Source organism: Felis catus, chromosome D4 (assembly GCF_018350175.1).
Source record: "Felis catus isolate Fca126 chromosome D4, F.catus_Fca126_mat1.0, whole genome shotgun sequence".
Classification (NCBI taxonomy): Eukaryota; Metazoa; Chordata; class Mammalia; order Carnivora; family Felidae; genus Felis; species Felis catus.
Genome location: NC_058380.1, coordinates 94709824 through 94726745, shown reverse-complemented (window position 1 = coordinate 94726745; position 16922 = coordinate 94709824). Strand labels below are relative to the sequence as shown.

The window sequence follows — 16922 nt, the reverse complement described above, 5'->3', positions numbered from 1 at the left end:
TAAGGGAGCAGCATATTTGAACAAGACTATAGACCAAATGGACCTAACAGACAACATAGAACATTCCATCTAATAATGGCAGAACATATGTTCTTCTCAAGGGCACATGAAACATTTTCTAGGATAGACCATATGTTAGGCCACAAACAAATCTTAGCAAACTTAAGAAGATTGAAATCATACAAAAGAAAATATTCAAATGGCCAACGGGTACATGAAAAGGTGCTCCACATTACTCATCATCAGAGAAACACGAATCAAAACCATAATGAGGCATCCCTTCACACCCGTTAGAAGGCTCATCTCAGGAAGACAAGAGACACAAGTGCCCGAGAGCATGTGGAGAAAAGGGCACATTTGTGCACTGTCGGAAGATGGTAGGGAGGCCCCTGCAAAGTTAAAAACAGAACTACCCAGGGGCGCCCGGGTGGCTCGGTCGGTTAAGCGTCCGACTTCGGCTCAGGTCATGATCTCACGGTCCGTGAGTTCGAGCCCCGTGTCGGGCTCTGTGTCGACAGCTCAGAGCCTGGAGCCTGTTTCAGATTCTGTGTCTCCCTCTCTCTCTGACCCTCCCCCATTCATGCTCTGTCTCTCCCTGTCTCAAAAATAAATAAACGTTAAAAAAAAATAAAAATAAAAAACAGAACTACCCTACAATCCAGCAATCCCACTTCTGGAGATGTAGAAAGAGATAGATGATAGAGATGGGGGTAAAGATAGGAAATTAAATCAGTATCTTTTTTAATTTTTTAAAAAATGTTTTATTTCGTTTTTGAGAAAAAGAGCACAAGCAGGGGAGGGGAAGAGAGAACGGGGGACAGAGGATCCGAAGGGGGCTCCGCACTGACAGGCCCACAGCAGCAAGCCCAATGTGGGGCTCGAACTCACGAACTGTGAGATCATGACCTGAGCCAAAGTCAGACACTCAACTGACTGAGCTACACAGGCACCCCAATATCCCTTTTTAAGGTTTTTTTTTAAGAGGGAGAGGGAGAGGAAGAGAGAGAGAGAGACAGAGAGAGAGAGAGAGAGAGAACCCCAAGCAGGCTCCACACTCACACTCAGCTCAGAGCCTAATGAGGGGCTCCATCCCATGACCCTGGGACACTCAGCAATCATTTTAGGTGACTGATGCTCAATGGACTGAGCCACCCAGGTGCCCCTAAATCAGTATCTTGAAGAGATACCTGCCCTCCCACATTCACTGCAGCAGTATTTACAACAGCCTGGACAGAGAAACAACCCAAGTGTCCACCAACAGATGGCTGGATAAAGAAAGTGTGAGATATATATATATTACTCAGCAAGAAAGAAAAAGAAAGAAAGAAGAAAGAAAGAAAGAAAGAAAGAAAGAAAGAAAGAAAGAAAGAAAGAAAGAAAAAAGAAAAAGAAGGAAGGAATCCTGCCATTTGCAACAACATGGTTGACACTCGAAGCCATTATGTAAGTGAAATAAGTCAGAGAGAGACAGATAAGTACTGTGTGATCCCACTTATATGTGGAGTCTTTAAATAACAAAAACAAAAACAAAAAACCCCGAATCCATAGAAACAGACAATAAGTGGTTACCAGGGGCAAGAGGTGCAGGACTGGGGAAAGCGGTGAAGGTGGTCGAAAGGTACGGATTTCCAGACATAAGATAAATCAGTTGTGGGAACGGAGCGCACAGCATGGCCACTGCAGCTGACATACCGTATCGCATATTTGAAAGTTGCCGAGAGTAGGCCCTCCTGGGGTGATCGTTTCACGACACATACACACATCAGACAATTATGTTGTACGCTCTACATCGAGACGATGTTATATATTGATTATATCCCAATAAAACCAGGCAAAGTGAGAAGGGGAAAAACAAGAACATTAGCGGCGGAGTCCGGGTGGTGGGCAGACACACGTTCACTGTGACGTTTTCGCAACTCGGCCTCGCAACTGAAAAGTTTCGCGATGCGAGGTTGTCTGCAAGGGTGCTGCCTGAGGCAGCTCTCCGGAACGGTCAGCTCAAGCGGGGAATGCAGTGGCTCTGGAGTAAGAGTGGGCAGCCGTTCGAAAGAATGAGGAAGGTCTGTGTGTGCCGACGTGCAAAGGCGCCCGACACATGCCGGCGAAGGTGCCGGATGTGAAACACGAGCCGGTTTCTGAAGCAAACAAGCTAGCCCCAAAGCCGTAAATGCAGGTTGGAGCCTTCAGGTCCGACTCCACTGCACAGTAAGCCTGCTCCGGCTAACTGGGACGCCAAGCCTCAGTCAGCCTCCCAGGGGAACGCATCGGGGCAGCCGAGCACCTGCTCATGGGTTTGGGTCACAGGGTTAGTCCCGCTAAGTGGTCAGCAGTGGCTGCCAGGCCTCTGAATGGTTGATACGGTCACTTCTGGAGCAGACGACTCTCGGGTGTGGGGCTGTTATTTTGAGCAGGGGTGTGCCTGGTGGCCCGTGCAAATCCCACCAGGTTCACCTGCCCACAAAGCCACCCACGCCTCCCCCTCCTCCTGTGAGCACCCCATCCTGGCAAAGAGAGACATCTGGTGAGGAGTGCCCCCTACCTGGGGCTTGGCTTCCTGGTTTAGCCTGGGCACGTGTCCTTCTCCGCACAGCTGCCAAGATCTTACCTACCTATTTTTTTCTTTAAGTTTATTTATTCTGAGAGAGAGAGAGAGAGAGAGAGAGAGAGAGAGAGAGAGAGCGAGCAGGGGAGGGCCAGAGAGAGAGAAGGAGAGAGAGAATACCAAGCAGGCTCCACACTATCAGGGCAGAGCCCAACTCGGAGCTCAGACCCAGGTGCTGTGAGATCATGACCTGAGCCAAAGAGTCAGACACTTAACCGGCTGAGCCACCCAGGTGTCCCAGATCTCACTTACTTTTTGATGGCAAAAATGGTCAGTCCAACGGTGGTGTTTTCGAATTGTGCGTCCAGAATGGCAGAGTCAAAGACCCCGTCCCAGATGACAGGAGCAAACCAGGGGGTCATGACCAGCACGTCTGCCCTCCTAGAGGGAACAGGTCACAGTGCGTTAGAGCAGGGCATGGAAAGGTGGGCCAGGGAAGGAAGGACCAAAGGTCCACAGTCCACGAGAAGCGCAGTTAGACGCAGCCGGGATTCCAGACTCCCGATCCAGTGCTCTCTGCCTCACAAGCTCAGCCCCTGAGCCCTGACCCTGCCATTCCCTCACTGCCCCATGTGGAGTGTCTCCTGAGCACCGCCAAGTGCTGGGTCCCACAGGACACTCCTTCTGGGAGGCCCCCAACCCCATTTCCGAGAAGGAGCTGCATCTCAGTGAGAGCAATAGCCAAGCCCTTTCCCAGCAATAGGGACTTGGCCATAAGAAACATATATTCAGTCTTTGACCCCAGATCCTGACAAGGGGCCCCTAAACCCCTTGGAACTTCCTGGGTGATAGGGACACCTTTTGTTTTAATGAGGTGACCCGGGGCGGGCTCCTGGATGGCTCGGGATGGGGACTGGCCACCGGAAAGACCACGCCGTGGTCAGAAGCGTGACACTGCAGCCCCAGCCCCCATCCTCCCGGCAGGTGCGCGTGTGAGGGAGCCTCCACCAGATCCTGACAACGGGGTCTGAGAGGGCACGGAGGCTCCCTGGCCTCCCCACACCGCCCCCTGGGGACCTGTGCCCCTGGCTGCTCCCGCGACCTTGGTGATAACGCCGAGACTCTAAGTAGACTGTCTTCTTGGGTTCTGGAGCCACTCTAGAAAGTCATCGAGCCTGAGGAGGGGCCGGTGGGAGCCCTGAGCTACAGTCGGTCCATCAAAGCACAGGTGACAACCTAGAACTTGCGACTGGCACGTGGGGGGCGGGGGGCGGGGGGCGGGCTGTGGGAGTGAGCCCCCGCCGTGGGGGCTGCTGGCTGGGGGGAGCGGCGGCATCGTTCCCTGTGGGAAACCTACCTGTTTGCTGGGAGTAGGGGGTAACACGAGTTTTCTTCAGGGACAAAGCTAGGCTTCCAGCCCCCTCCCATCTCGAGGGCTTCCCCTCCCCCCAGTGTAGCCCCACAGAACGTTCTCTGTCCCTTCTCCACCCTAGCCCGCACGGACGCCTCTCTCCTCTCCTCCCATCCCGTCTCACGAGTGCCCGTTCACTCGTGGCTTCTCGGGACACGGCTCCACGACCCACGGGAACAGGCTCACGCCAGCCCGTCCCTCCAGATGGGCTGTGTCCAACAGAGATTTGTAACTTAAAATTGTTCTAGTAAGCACACGAAGGTAAAAGTGACCAGGTGAGGGGCGCCGGGGGGGCTCAGTCGGTTGAGCGCCTGACTTCGGCTCAGGTCACGATCTCACGGTTTGTGAGTTCGAGCCCCGCGTCGGGCTCTGTGCTGACAGCTCGGAGCCTGGATCCTGCTTCTGACCCTGTGTCTCCCTCTGCCCCTCCCCCACTCATGCTCTGTCTCAGGTAAAGTTATGTTGTTTAACCCGCAACGTCCAAAGCACCATCCTTTCAATGCGTGATCGGTTTTTAAAATAAGAGACTTCGTATTTTTGAGATATTTTAAATGGATGGAGCGCTTCGGACCTGGGGTGTGTGTGTGTGTGTGTGTGTGTGTGTGTGTGTGTGTGTCCTCCCCAGGGACAGCCCTCTCATTCCAGGGAGGTCACGTGTCAGGTGTCACGGCCTCCGGTGGCTCTAAGGACTCAAGGAGGCGTGGGTGCTGCTGTCAGAAATGACAGTGCGCACTCGCAGCTCTCCCGGCAGGGAGGTCGCGCGGCCTGGGCTCGGAACCCGACCGCGCCCTCGCCGGTCGCTCAGCTCAGGCAAGTCCCTTCACTTCTCTGAGCCTCAGTTTCCCTGCTTGTAAAGCGAGGGCTGACCAGCGTGGCCTCAGGGCGACCTTCCTGTCTGAGGCCACAGGGACCGGCGGCCAGCGCCATCTGGGGCAGAACAGCCAGGAGGTGCGGGCCGAGGAGGCCGGGCGCCCGCACCGGGGGAACCCAGCCCAGACCTGTCCTGCGTCCCCAGGAAGAGATGAGAGAGGGTTCCGTGCCTTCTGTGGACGCCCACGCTCCCCGGGCCCAGGAGCTGGAGGCGCCTTCCCTGGCACCCTCGCCCAGGACCAGACCCGTTAGCAATGAGCCCAGCCCCCTCTCATGGCAAGAGAAGGAAAAGAAAAGGCGAGGACAGGCGGCAGCGAGGGAGAGGAGAACTCGAGGCGGGCCGGGGGCCACGGCAGGGATGTGCTAACTTACGCAGGCTGCAGGAGCTGGGCCTTGGGGTAAACCATCCTGCAGAGAAGACACGCGTCAGGGAAGCGTCTCGGAGCCAGGCAGTCTACGCCCACGGCTGCAAGGTGCCGTCCCCCCCGTCTAGATGGCCAGCAGTGCCAGGGGCACCACAGGACTGCCAGCCTGCCCGTCCGCCCTCCTGCCTTCCTCCTCCTTCCTCCTTTCCTCTCTCCTGCTCCCCCTCCTTCCCTCCTTCCTTTCTTCCTCTTGTCCACTAGTCACTTGTCCACTCACTAGACAGACAGCGGTCAAACGTGCCCACCCAGCCCTGGGGACGCCACATGCTTCCCAGTGATAAACCGATGAGGCTAAAAGCCAAGCAGAGGAAAGGGGGTCACCCCTCAAGGTCTCTGGTAACTGCCAAGGCTCTAGACTCCCCACATCTCCTTTCTCTCTCTCTCTCTCTCTCTCTCTCTCTCTCTCTCTCTCTCCCTGTGTTGTAAGTCCTAACATGGGTCTACCTCACAACTACGAAGGCCCACCCCCACCCCATCCAGCCCCCATGCCGCGCCCACCTCCATGCCCTCCCCGGGCCACATCACCCTCAGGTGTTAGCTAAGCTGAGGGCTGAGAAGCCGGGGCTGACTGTGCCACGGGCATGACATTGAGCAGCCCCACGGCTGGAGGTCAAGTGGAAACCCCCTGTAACCCCCATCACCTAACGTCTCCTCCTGTTCTCCTGTGCCCCCATCACCCTCCTCTCCCCCATCACCCTCCTCTCCCCCGGGAATCAGGCCTTGGACTGGGTGGGGGTGAGGAAGGGGATGGGGAGGCACATGTTGACTTGCTCGGAAAGAGGCACAGAAACACCCGAAGAGGTGGTCCCCATACCTGGGGACTTCAGGGACTCTGCAGGCGTCCGGGGGGCAGTCCCTTTCACTGAGGGAGGGAAACAGAGAGCACTCAGCCCAGGGCCGGGTCCTGGGGGAAGCGCTCCCGCGCCAGCAGGCAGGTCTCCTCCAGGGCCAGCCACGTCATGGCCCCTGAGGAGAAAGTTCCCGTGTGATGCCGAGCCTGGGCCAGGGGAGTGGAGCGGGGGTCTGAAGCAGGGCCGAGAAACCCTGGACACGCTGACCGTGTCTGGGAGCATGGTGCACGGCTCCACCCGCAGGGGGTGACCACGGCCTCGGGAGAAACTGCCCCACCACACACACACACCTGGGGAGGAGGAGCAGAGACCGGGAGGCAGGAGCCGTGGCTGCCCCGGTGGGCCCTGGAATCCCCAGGAGAGCCCTGGCAAGGCCCCCCTCACCCTCTCAGCCCCGGGAGCCCCGCCCCCCGCCCCTCACCTGCACTGCTTTGTCTCCAGCAGCATCCCCTGCGGGACCACACGGCGCCCATCCTGGCTGAGGGAGGAAAGGTTCCATCGGCTCACTTCGTGAAAAGTAGCGATGGCCAACAAAGAGCCGTGCCCTCAAGAGGGGGGCGCCCCAGGCCAGGATTAGGTGTGCATCCCCCCTCCCCACCGACCCCCGGGGACCCCAGCCAGGCCTGGGGGTGGGGGGAGGGGAGACATGCTCCTGGATGGAGTTCAGCGGGGCTGACGAAGGCCAGTGTCTGTGAGGGAGGAGGAAGGAGCGGAAGTCACTACCTCGATGGCAGGCTCTCCCGTTGGCCCTGCAGGGGACGGCCCTCAGTGCTGCTGGAGAGAAAAGTGACACCAGCTGAGCCCACCATCCACCTGGCCATCCAACCGGCATGTGTGGGCCCCCCAAGCTGGACGGAGAGAGAACTGGGGTCGGGCCACGCCCTGGGGGCTCGTGACGCGTCCCGGTTGGGAGCTGTCACCTTATCTGTTCACAGGTCGCCAGAGAGGCCAGCTCTGGAAGGAATGAGCTCTGAGAGGACACTGAGCCTCGACCTGTCTGGGCCCTGACGGGGTCAGAGGGCCCCCACCCCCACTCGGCCCCGTCGAAGCGGCTGAAGGGACCCCGGAACCCATACCAGGCGCTATCCCTCCCGGAATCCCGGCCTTGCCGCACAGCCCGCTGGGCAGTGCATGAACTCTGTCAACGTGTTCTCTCCAGCGCAACCTAGAACTTTCTCTGCCTTGTCCTTTGTCAAGGTTTGAGAAAACACGGTGGAGGGAGGGCCTCGGGAGTCACACTGGGAACCGAGGGTCTCTGGTCAGAAGTACCTCCAATTCAGTACATATGTATATTTCTATTTCTGCTCTAGATCTTTCTAGAAGGAACCGCCCTGAATCCAAAGACGCCGCCATTACCTTCGAGACTCTCCTATCTGCCTCCGTCCGGGAATCAGCCTGAAGACATTGCTGGGGGACAAACAAGAGTGTGAAACTGAGTCTTCGCTGGGCGGGAGGACCGACAGGACGGGGGTTCGAGGCTGAGACTTTAACACACACATTCTCACCCTTTTGGCCTCTGGCTCCTGAGAAAATGGACGTGGGGCCCGACCAGAGCCCTTCTGGCCCCATCCCCACTCCTGCTGGTCGTCTGGACCATTGTAACGCAATCCCATCACCATAGTAACCAACAGCAGGGCTGAGGACCGCGGCATCCCGTTCACCTGAGGAGTCGTTTCTAGATGCAATTCCAGGCCCCTGCACGGTGCTGAGCACTTAGGAGGGGTGTGTAGGTAGAAAGCTCTCTTTCTAACAAGTTTCCCAGGTGACCTGCGGACACTCTCAAGTCTGGAGTCATGCCTCCTTTCTGTATTCCTTTATGTTTATTTCTCTCTCTCTCTTTTATTTTTCTTTAGAGATAGAGAGAGTGCATGAGTCAGGGAGAGGGGTGGGGGGGGGAGAGAGAGAGAGAGAGAGAGAGAGAGAGAGAGAGAGAGAGAGAATCCCAAGCAGGCTCCACGCTCAATGGAGCCTCACCTTCCTCGGGTGTGAAACAGGGACAATAATGCAGATCTTACAGGTTGTTGAGAGAATGTACAAGAATGTCCATCAAGCATTTCGCTCAGTGCCCAGCACAGGATACCACATCCAGTAAGTGTGAACTCCTAACAAATTACTTTACGGAAGTCATCAGTGAAAACGCGTATAGCTCTCAAGGTTAACCACTACGTGAAAATGCCTTCCTGTGGTCTCGACTGTACATGTGAACATTCAGTTTCCACCTCAAAGTTGAGGCTAGGGGCAGTTTCACCTTGAATAAAAACCAGTGCACTGAAAAGGAGCCACTAGATTCTATTTTTTTTAAGGGAATGCAATTTTACTAAGTTTGTTTGGAAACATAAACTTTACTGTTTGTTTTAAACAAATGAAAGGCAGTAAAAAAAAAAGTGTTATCTGTTTTCGGTAAATGCATTTAAAGCACGGTGTGAGCTCTACGTAACCGGTGTTTCTAACAGGCTGTAAAACACTGCCTTCAGAAGCCCTCTGCCCCCCACCTCTCCCCAGGGAACCTATAAATGCCGACAACTCATCAGGGAGCAGAGCCGAGCGCTGGCTGGGGGTCTGCGTCCCTGCGAAGTGGGCACCTGAGGCAGAAAACACCACCGTGTTCCCTCGTTTCCTTATCTGCAAAATGACAGTGACCTTGTGGGTAACACCTTCTCCGGGACCACGGCTGTGGGCCAAAACCCTGACCGTTTTCATGAATTAAAGTCAATTAGCTATAATAAACCCCAGCCCACCACAGGGACCCCAGGGACGTCCCCAGACTCTCACCTGTAGAAGCCCAGACACGCAGCCAAGAGCAGGAGCCCGCACAGCCAGGAGCTGGCACTCCTTCCCCAGAAGCCTGCGGAGAGGAAGCCTGGGTTATTCCGGGGCCAGTTCACCCGAATCACCTTGTTGGGGCCCACACTGGGCACTGGGCACTGGGCACCGGGCAGGGAGGGGGTTCTGTGGGCTCCAGCTGAAAGCCCTCTCCCTCTTGTGTGCCCTCAGGGAAGGAGGGTTACACCTCTCCTGGAGGCATAACCCGCTGAGCCTTGCCCTGCAGCCCCTGGGCACCCGCCCTGGTGCCCCTCCTTGTTGACAAGCCCCCGGGGACGCGGGTCCACTCTTCACACTTCAGAGGCTGGGGCGCACCGCAGCCGTTACCCCACAGGCAGAGCGTGAAGGACAAGGCCCAGGAGGGCTGTGACAGACGACGGTGCACCAACCCTCTCACCGAGGGGACCCCGCACCCCACGGGCACCTCGCAGCCCTAATGCCGTGGGGGCTCACAGCACAGCTACATACAATAATACATCATGGTGGGAGAGCCCACTACAGGGGTGCGGCACCCCGGGAAAGGGGCACGTTGGAAGGAAGCCATACCGCGTGCATCAGTTAAATCTTAGCTGAAGGTGGTGGGTACAGCAGGACCCACCACTGATAAAGAGCCTCCTCCCCCGAGCCACCCACCGCTGGGTTTTACGACACCCAAGCCCGATGTCCCAGCAGCGAGAACCTCATTGATCACAAATGTGTTGGGGGGTCCCAAGTGCTGGACTGAGAAAACAACCAAACAAACAAAACGTGCACGTGTACACCTGGGTGCAGCCCAGACACTGTTACCAAAGAGTTTCACTGGGTCTAAGAGGGATACGTCCGTTTCCTCTGGGTGTGAAAATGTGAAAACCCACATGTACCCAAATGTGCAATCCCAGAGGTGTGTGCAAAAATAAACAGTAGCTTCTTTGGCCTCGGATTAGGCAAAGGTTTTATTTTTTTTTAATGTTTATTTATTTATTCTAAGAGGGGGAAGCACGAGTAGGGGAGGGCAGACAGAGGAGACAGAATCCCAAGTAGGCTCCAGGCTCTGAGCTGTCAGCCCAGAGCCTGACGTGGGGGCTGGAACCCACAAGCTGTGAGATCACGACCTGAGCTGAAGTCGATGCTTAACCGACTGAGCCACCCAGGTGCCCCTAAAGGCACAGTTTAAATATGTGTAGTTATATGTCAATTATACTGGAGCTGGTTTAAAAAAAAAAAAAAAAAAGCAAGCCACAGTGAGATACCATTTCCCACCACCAGAGGGCGATAACACACCGCGTCTGCCGGCTGCTCTCAAGGCAGGGGGTGTGGGGAGCCGGCAGGTAGGGACATCACCTGAGAAGGTCACAATTGGTTCTTGGGGATGCAAAAAAAAAAAAAAAAAAAAAAAAAAAAGACAAAAAAACCACCACCTTAGACATTAATTATTTGTGGCCTTCCAAAGCTTAACTTTACCCGCCAAAATCTTACTCCTTAGTATTTTTCTCTTTAGGGACAATACATTTTTTTGTTTTTAAAGTAGGCCCTATGCCAAATGTGGGGCTTGAACTCATGACCCCGCGATCAAGAGTCACGTGCCCTGCTGGCCCAGCCAGCCACGTGCCCCCTCTCTTTGGAGGCAATTTAAATTCAATTTTATTTCCCTCCTTATACTGCTATAACTGGGGAAGGGTGCGGTTCAGAAACACCACTGTCGGGAGTGGGAAGGGGACGGAGTCCATGGGAAGGGACATCTGGCAGGCAATGTTTACCCAGAGTCAGACTCACTCAGCATGTGATCGGGCAGACCCACTTCTGGGGATCTCCACCACAGAGACACCTGCCCACGCGTAAAATGATTGTTTTCCACGAAGGCTTTGTCTGTAACAGCAGGAGCCTGGAAAGGACCCCAGTGTCCATGGCTAGGGACTGAAGTCCACTTCTGCGTGACAAACAAAGGGGATGCTGTGCAGCTCTGAGAGAGAGTAGGGGCACGCTTAGCACAGGTTTAAAGCAAGGTACGGAACAGTGAAGACAATACTCTACCTTTTGTGTGTTGTTAACGCTTCCCTAAAAAACCTCAAAGTCTGCGCGGGGAATGACTGAAAACGGTTACATACAGGGAGCAGGAGGCTGGCAGAGGGGCCAGCAAAGGTCAGGCACCAGCCACACTTCTCCATCATGTCCTGAGGGATCGTTTTTAGCTTTGAACCATGCAAGGCTACTGCCCGCTCCAAATAATAAAATTAGATAAACCCATAAATAAACCAGAATAAGACAGAGATGCTGCATTTTCAGTCTTGGAGAGGGTCAGGCCCTTTCTAAGTCTGGCCACAGATTTCTTCTTAATAGCCCTAAATGAAGACAAATAAATATGACCCGGTGAAAATAAAATTTTCATGCACAGTTGAAAAGACAACCATAAACGCAAAGAAACATTTTTTTTTTAAAGTTTGGAACTCATATCATAAACCCCCAAGCCCTTTGATAATAGCTCCTAGGATTTAATAAATAAGAACAACTACTGAATTGGGTTTTTTTTTTTTAATTTTTTATCTTTAATCTCTAAACCCAATGTGGGGCTCAAATTTACAACCCCCAGATCAAGAGTCGCACGCTCCACGGACTGGACCAACCCAGCCAGGCGCCCATGAACTGTTTTTTCTTTGGTTTGTTTTAATGTTTATTTATTTATTTTGAGAGAGAGAGAGAGAGAGAGAGAGAGAGAGAGAGAGAGAGAAGGATGGATGGAGGGAGGGAGAGAGAACCCCAAGCAAGCTCTGTGATGTCAGCACAGAGCCTGGAATGGGGGTCAATCCACAAACGAACATGAGATCATGACCCGAGAGCTCCACCAACCGAGCCAGCCAGGCGCCCTGCCCACAAAGGGCAAAGGGTCTTGGGTGACAACTCAGACCGCAGGCATTCGACCTCGCTACGGTGACCGCCGCGCAAGAAAGAATGAACTGAAGAGTCCGGATTTGCCCCATCAGGTGTGCCACGGGGCAGTGGCTGGGCTGACCCAGGTGAGCTGGGAGACCCCGCCCCAATCAGAGCAGGGCTTGGGTGAGAGGGATCCTGCACAGCACGGGGCACATATGGTGCGCGTGCGTCATGCATGTTCTCCCCGGACACTCCCTTCCTGGGGCCCTCCCAGTGCTCCCCTGCCCTGGAGAGATTGAATCATCCTGTCTCCATACCCTCCGTCCGTCCTCCCCTTCTCTCCTCCCCCTCCCCAACCAGCCTTCACCCCAGCCACCCACTGGGACCCCTGCAGCCCTAACCCCGCACTCTCTCCTCCACCCTCAGTCCACTTGCCCCATCAGCGTGGCTGAACTCTGCTCCCTCTGGTCTGTCTGCTGGTGACACCCGCCCAGCCACCTCTGTACCTCCTCCTGGGGGGAGGGGGGGCCACAGACACTGGAGGCTCCAGGCGTGGTCCCAGCCTTTCTTCTGCGCCCACCGTGCACCATGGGAGCATGAACTATGACATCTACCCTGCCATCCCCTCCGGTCATTCTCCAGCCTTTACCTTCTGTCGACCCCTGGACCTGGGGACCTAAGCACTCATGGACCCTCCCCACTGAAGGCACATCAGCCCTTTCACAGCCAAACAGGACCCTGGGTCCCCATCACCCAGGCCCCCCGCGGGGCACACTTCCCACGTCATGGCCAGGCACCAGAGCACATGGACAGGTCAGAGGCGTCTCCCCACCCCAACTCAACGCACCAGCACACCCTGTCAGTCACACCTTCAGAGTGTGGTCCTGGGTGCGGCTGCTGGGGGAGAAAGCTCGGCAATTCCTCAAAATGTACACAGAACTGCCGCGTGGTCCGGCAACCCCACTGCTGGGTCCGCACGTGCTCATGGCGGCAGTGGTCCCAGAAAGTGGGAGTAACTCAAGTGTCCAACAACGAATGAAGGAATAAGGGAAGTGTGGTCTGTCCACACCGTGGAATATCACTCAGCTCGTGCCTTCGCGGCCGTGGGATTCCGCTGGCTCCAGGAGCTGTCCTTCCCACCAGCCGCCACCCACACAGGGTCTCTGCTCTGGGCATGGAGAGCAGACACACTTTAGAACCAGGGCACAAGTCAACAGTGGACACCCAGTGACCCCTCCCAGCTAGCTGGGGACAGGGTTTCTTGAGGGAGCCCTGCTCCCGGTCTGGCTGCCTCTTATCAACAAAAGAATGTTGATGACCACACTGTTGTCTTTGCCTTCCTCTTCTGGAAAAACATGTGCCCTTCTGCCCAGGCTGAGCCCTGTCTCCCTAAGGGGCTGAAGGAGCCCCTTCCCACTCTGTGTCTCCTCCCAGGTGTCCCCAGGGCACCCCCTGCCCCCCGCATCCCCCCACCCCAGCCAGGCCCAGTCCCAGGAGGCAGGACGGAATGGAGGGAGGAATCTAGGGCTGTGTCCTGATCTCCCTGGACCTTCCCAGCGTCTCTCCAGGGCCGCTTCCTCCTGCTCTCAGGGGAGACGGCTGAGCAGAGACCCGGGGGCCTTCCTAGAGGCCTCCGGGTCACCCACCTTTCTCCTCTGGTCAGAGAAGGGGAGACCGCAGGGACTGGGGTTCGACCCCAGCTGTGGAGGGTACCTGGGAGATCTGGACCCACACAGCCCATTTTCACGTCCCAGCTTTGGGCACGGGCTTTGGACTGCCGTTCTGGAAGTTCCACTGAGGCCACACTGTGTGTGTGCCAGGCTCGTGCAAAGGGCCACAGATGAGAAGGTGAATAAACAATGCCAGGTCCCGGGCGTTAGGAAATGTGCACAAACCAGGATCACGTCCTCGCCATCCTGGTCACCGAGGACAGGCAGCAGGGCGCAGGGTGGCCCCGGCAGGAGCTCTGAGCTGGTGGGCCTGCTGTGCGGTTCGCGTCAATGCCCCCGTGTCGGGGGGAGGTGGGGGGGTGCGTGTCCGACGGCTCAATGCCCAGAGCCCTGCCTGCCCACGGGGCTAGGGTTTCTCCACCTACACTCAGCCACGGGGGCTGGGCCAGGGGCTGTAGTCCTGCTAACAAGTAAGAACCCGAGTTGCTGTGTTGAATTGTTTCCAGGCAGCTGCAGAGACGGCAGGGAGAGGGCCGAGGGCCGGACAGAAGCTTCCCTCTCTCAGCCAGACGTGCAGAGACCACCCTGTGGGCAAATATGCAGCAGACCCCAGCATCCTGGCCAGGCTTGGGGTGGGGGCTGGGCCAGGAAGGCGCCTTCCTCCTGGCTCTCCAGGCCCCTCCCCTCTCCCTTCTCTCCTTTCCTCTGTCCTTAAACCCCAGCCTCGTAGTGTGACCTTGGGCCAGCTACAGGCAGCATTAGTGATATCAGGGACCCAGCCTGCACCCACAGGAGGTGGCCCTCCCCTCAGCCTATTTCCTCTGTCCCTCCGTTCCTCTGTCTCCTTTGTCCTGGCCCCCCAGCAGGTGAGCCGGCTCCCCTACCCCAAGCACCGGCTGCGTCTGAGCTCTGAGCTCCTGAGAGTCTCCCACAGGCTTCGCGGCAGGAGGAAATCCCCTCATCGACCACCTGCTCCAGCCTCTGGGGCCTAGACTGGTAGAGAAAGGAGAGAGCCCAGGAGAGGGCACAGGGACAGGAGGGCTGGGCGGGGAGCTTTTCATGGCAAATCAAGATATTTCCCCCAAGTCTGCCCTCCACACTAAGTGCTCTGGCCACATTCTGCTGCACTTTGCTGGGCGCCAGCATCATCCCTGCCCAAGACTACCCCCACGCCCGCACACGTAAGCAAATGCGGCTCCCAGACCCTCCCTGCTCCCACGGCACCCAGCCGGCTCCCCCCACGGCACCCAGCCGGCTCCCCCCCCCCCCCCCCCGCCGGCCCTCAGCCCGACCCGACCTCTGGCTCCAGGTGGCCGGAAGCCCAGCAGAGATGGGCAGAGCCCCATGTGGGTAACCACTGCCCCATCCCGGAGCCCTTACGCCTCTCCACTCACCTCTGGGGTCCATGGCTCCTCTGAGGACCCCAGGCCAGGTGGGCAGGAGGTGGAGGGCACCCCGGCAGAACTGCAAGCACAGCTCAGAACTCAGGCTCAGAGCCAGACCAACCCAGGTAACAAAGTCCGGCTCCTGCCTGGGCCCAACCCCACCTGGCCCTTCTGGGTGGGAGGAACCTGGCGGGGGTGGCCAGCTTAGGTCAGTCCCATGACAAACACCGGACTTTTCAGCCAGGTGCCCGAGGCCAATTCTCCCAACCTCACATCGCAGAGGGGCCCAGCTGGCAGTTTCCCTCGCTCTCGGGGCCGAGCCCGCCTGCATTACGGCCCCCAAGCCCTGGGAGATTTGGCCCCTGCTCACGTCTCTGGCTCCCACTCCCCCTGCCCTCCCCGAGCTCTCGAGCTCTCGACCTCTCCTCACCTGTGCCCCATCGTGGGGAGCTGCTCCGCTCCTGGCGCATCGCCTGCCCGAGCTCCACGCAGCCCAGGGGGCTCGGACACCTTCTGGGCCTTACTGTTTTCCCCAGAGGAAAGGTTGCAGGGATTTCAGACACCCCGGGATAAAGATGAGCTTCACTGAAAGCCTCCGAGAGGGTGTCACCCTCCGAGAGGGTGCAGGGACACCACTCAGGGATGAAACGCAGCACGCTGCAGAGCGGGGAACAGGCAGAGGACCGCTGTCTCCGTGGCCCCGTCCTCCCGCTCCCGCTCCCGCTCTCCGTGCGGGCTCCCGCCCGGCCCAGGGGGAGGGATGAGGGAAGCAGGCGGGCTAGGGTGGAGACACCACGACGCCACTCCCAACCGGCCGGGCCCCACAGCTCAGCGCCAGCCACTTCGGTCGGAAGGGAGGCCCTTGCCTCGAATCATGCCCAAGGCATGCCCCGGCCTGCATCCGGCTGAGGGCAGGGTTGCGGAGCTGGGCCCACGGGGGGCCCCCTGTCAGGGTCACGCAGCGGCAGAAGCTGCGTGAGACGTCAGCTGTCACAGCCACCTCGCTCTGTACACAAAACTTAACTCAAAATGGGCCAGTGGCCTAAACAGGAGCTTAAACCACGCAAAGAAAATTGTCTCGCTCTTCACAACACATAAGATAATATTTTAAAACGCTTACAAATCGCATCTGATAAGGGTCTAATAGCCGGAACGTATGGAGGACTCTTACAACTCGACAAAAGACACCTGACTTCAAAACGGACGAGGGGCTCGGCTAGACACCTTTCCAAGGACGACACGCAAACGGCCAGCGGGCGCAAAGGTTCTCCACGCCACCGGCCCTCAAGGAGACGCGAGTCGGAGCCACACCCACTGGAACGGCCAGAATCAAAGATCCAGAGAACAACACGCGTTGCTAAGGACGGGGGAAACTGGGGCCCCACACTCCGCTGGTGGGAACGGAAAACGGTGAAGCTGCCGTGGAAAACAGTCCGGCGGCTCCTCCAAAATGTAGCGCAGAACCACCGCGGACCCCGGCAGTCCCACGCCTCAAAGGGGCTGGAAACAGACACCGTGCCGCGTCCACGTCCACACGCGTTCACAGCAGCGGATTGACAACGGCCCACCGGCGGCCCATCGACAAGCAGAGCGTGGGCCGTCCGCACGACGGAGTATCACGCAGCCGTGAAAAGGCACGGCATCCTGACCGGCGCTACAGCGCAGGAATCGCCGAACCTTGTGGTCGGTGAAAGCCGGGAGACACAAAAGGCCGGAACTCTAGAACCCCACCTCCGTGAAACGTCCAGAAGTGGTAAATCTGTGGAGATGACCACGGGCTGCCAGGGGCGGGAGGGAGGAAGGGACAGGAGAGACTGCCCTGTGGGTCCTGGACTTCCTCTGGGGGCCGACGAGGAAGTTGTGAGGCTAGATGCAGAGGGTGGCGGCACCACGGTGTGAATGGACCAGGTGCCCCTGGATCACACACTTTTGTTTTCGACGGGGCAGTGACTGAGGGCAGAGAGAGGGCGACGGAAAGAAGCAGGGCTCCCTCAAGGCGGGGCTCATGTTCACCTGATGCGGGACTTGAACTCACGAACCCTGAGATCCTGACCTGAGCCGAAGCCAGACGCTTAGCCGACTGAGCCACCCAGGCGCC

The 16922-nt window shown here is 57.2% G+C and overlaps 1 protein-coding gene across 4 annotated transcripts in view; it reads right to left on the bottom strand.

The window, feature by feature from the left end:
- LOC101087791 (ABO, alpha 1-3-N-acetylgalactosaminyltransferase and alpha 1-3-galactosyltransferase) overlaps positions 1-15220 on the bottom strand; it is a 45129-nt gene extending 29909 nt beyond the window's left edge. Inside the window, exons 1-8 of one of the 4 annotated variants that reach the window (XM_045042763.1) lie at positions 14834-15220; positions 8872-8944; positions 7456-7506; positions 6823-6873; positions 6521-6577; positions 6063-6110; positions 5196-5231; positions 2855-2983 (exon numbers count right to left, since the gene is read on the bottom strand). In XM_045042763.1, the coding sequence (XP_044898698.1) occupies positions 2855-2983; positions 5196-5231; positions 6063-6110; positions 6521-6577; positions 6823-6873; positions 7456-7506; positions 8872-8944; positions 14834-15155 (767 nt within the window). In that variant the 5' untranslated portion in view covers positions 15156-15220. The remainder of the gene's footprint in view (positions 1-2854; positions 2984-5195; positions 5232-6062; positions 6111-6520; positions 6578-6822; positions 6874-7455; positions 7507-8871; positions 8945-14833) is intronic. The other 3 variants (XM_045042762.1, XM_019816747.3, XM_045042764.1) reach the window with 3 other exon arrangements.
- Positions 15221-16922: the final 1702 nt, after the last annotated feature.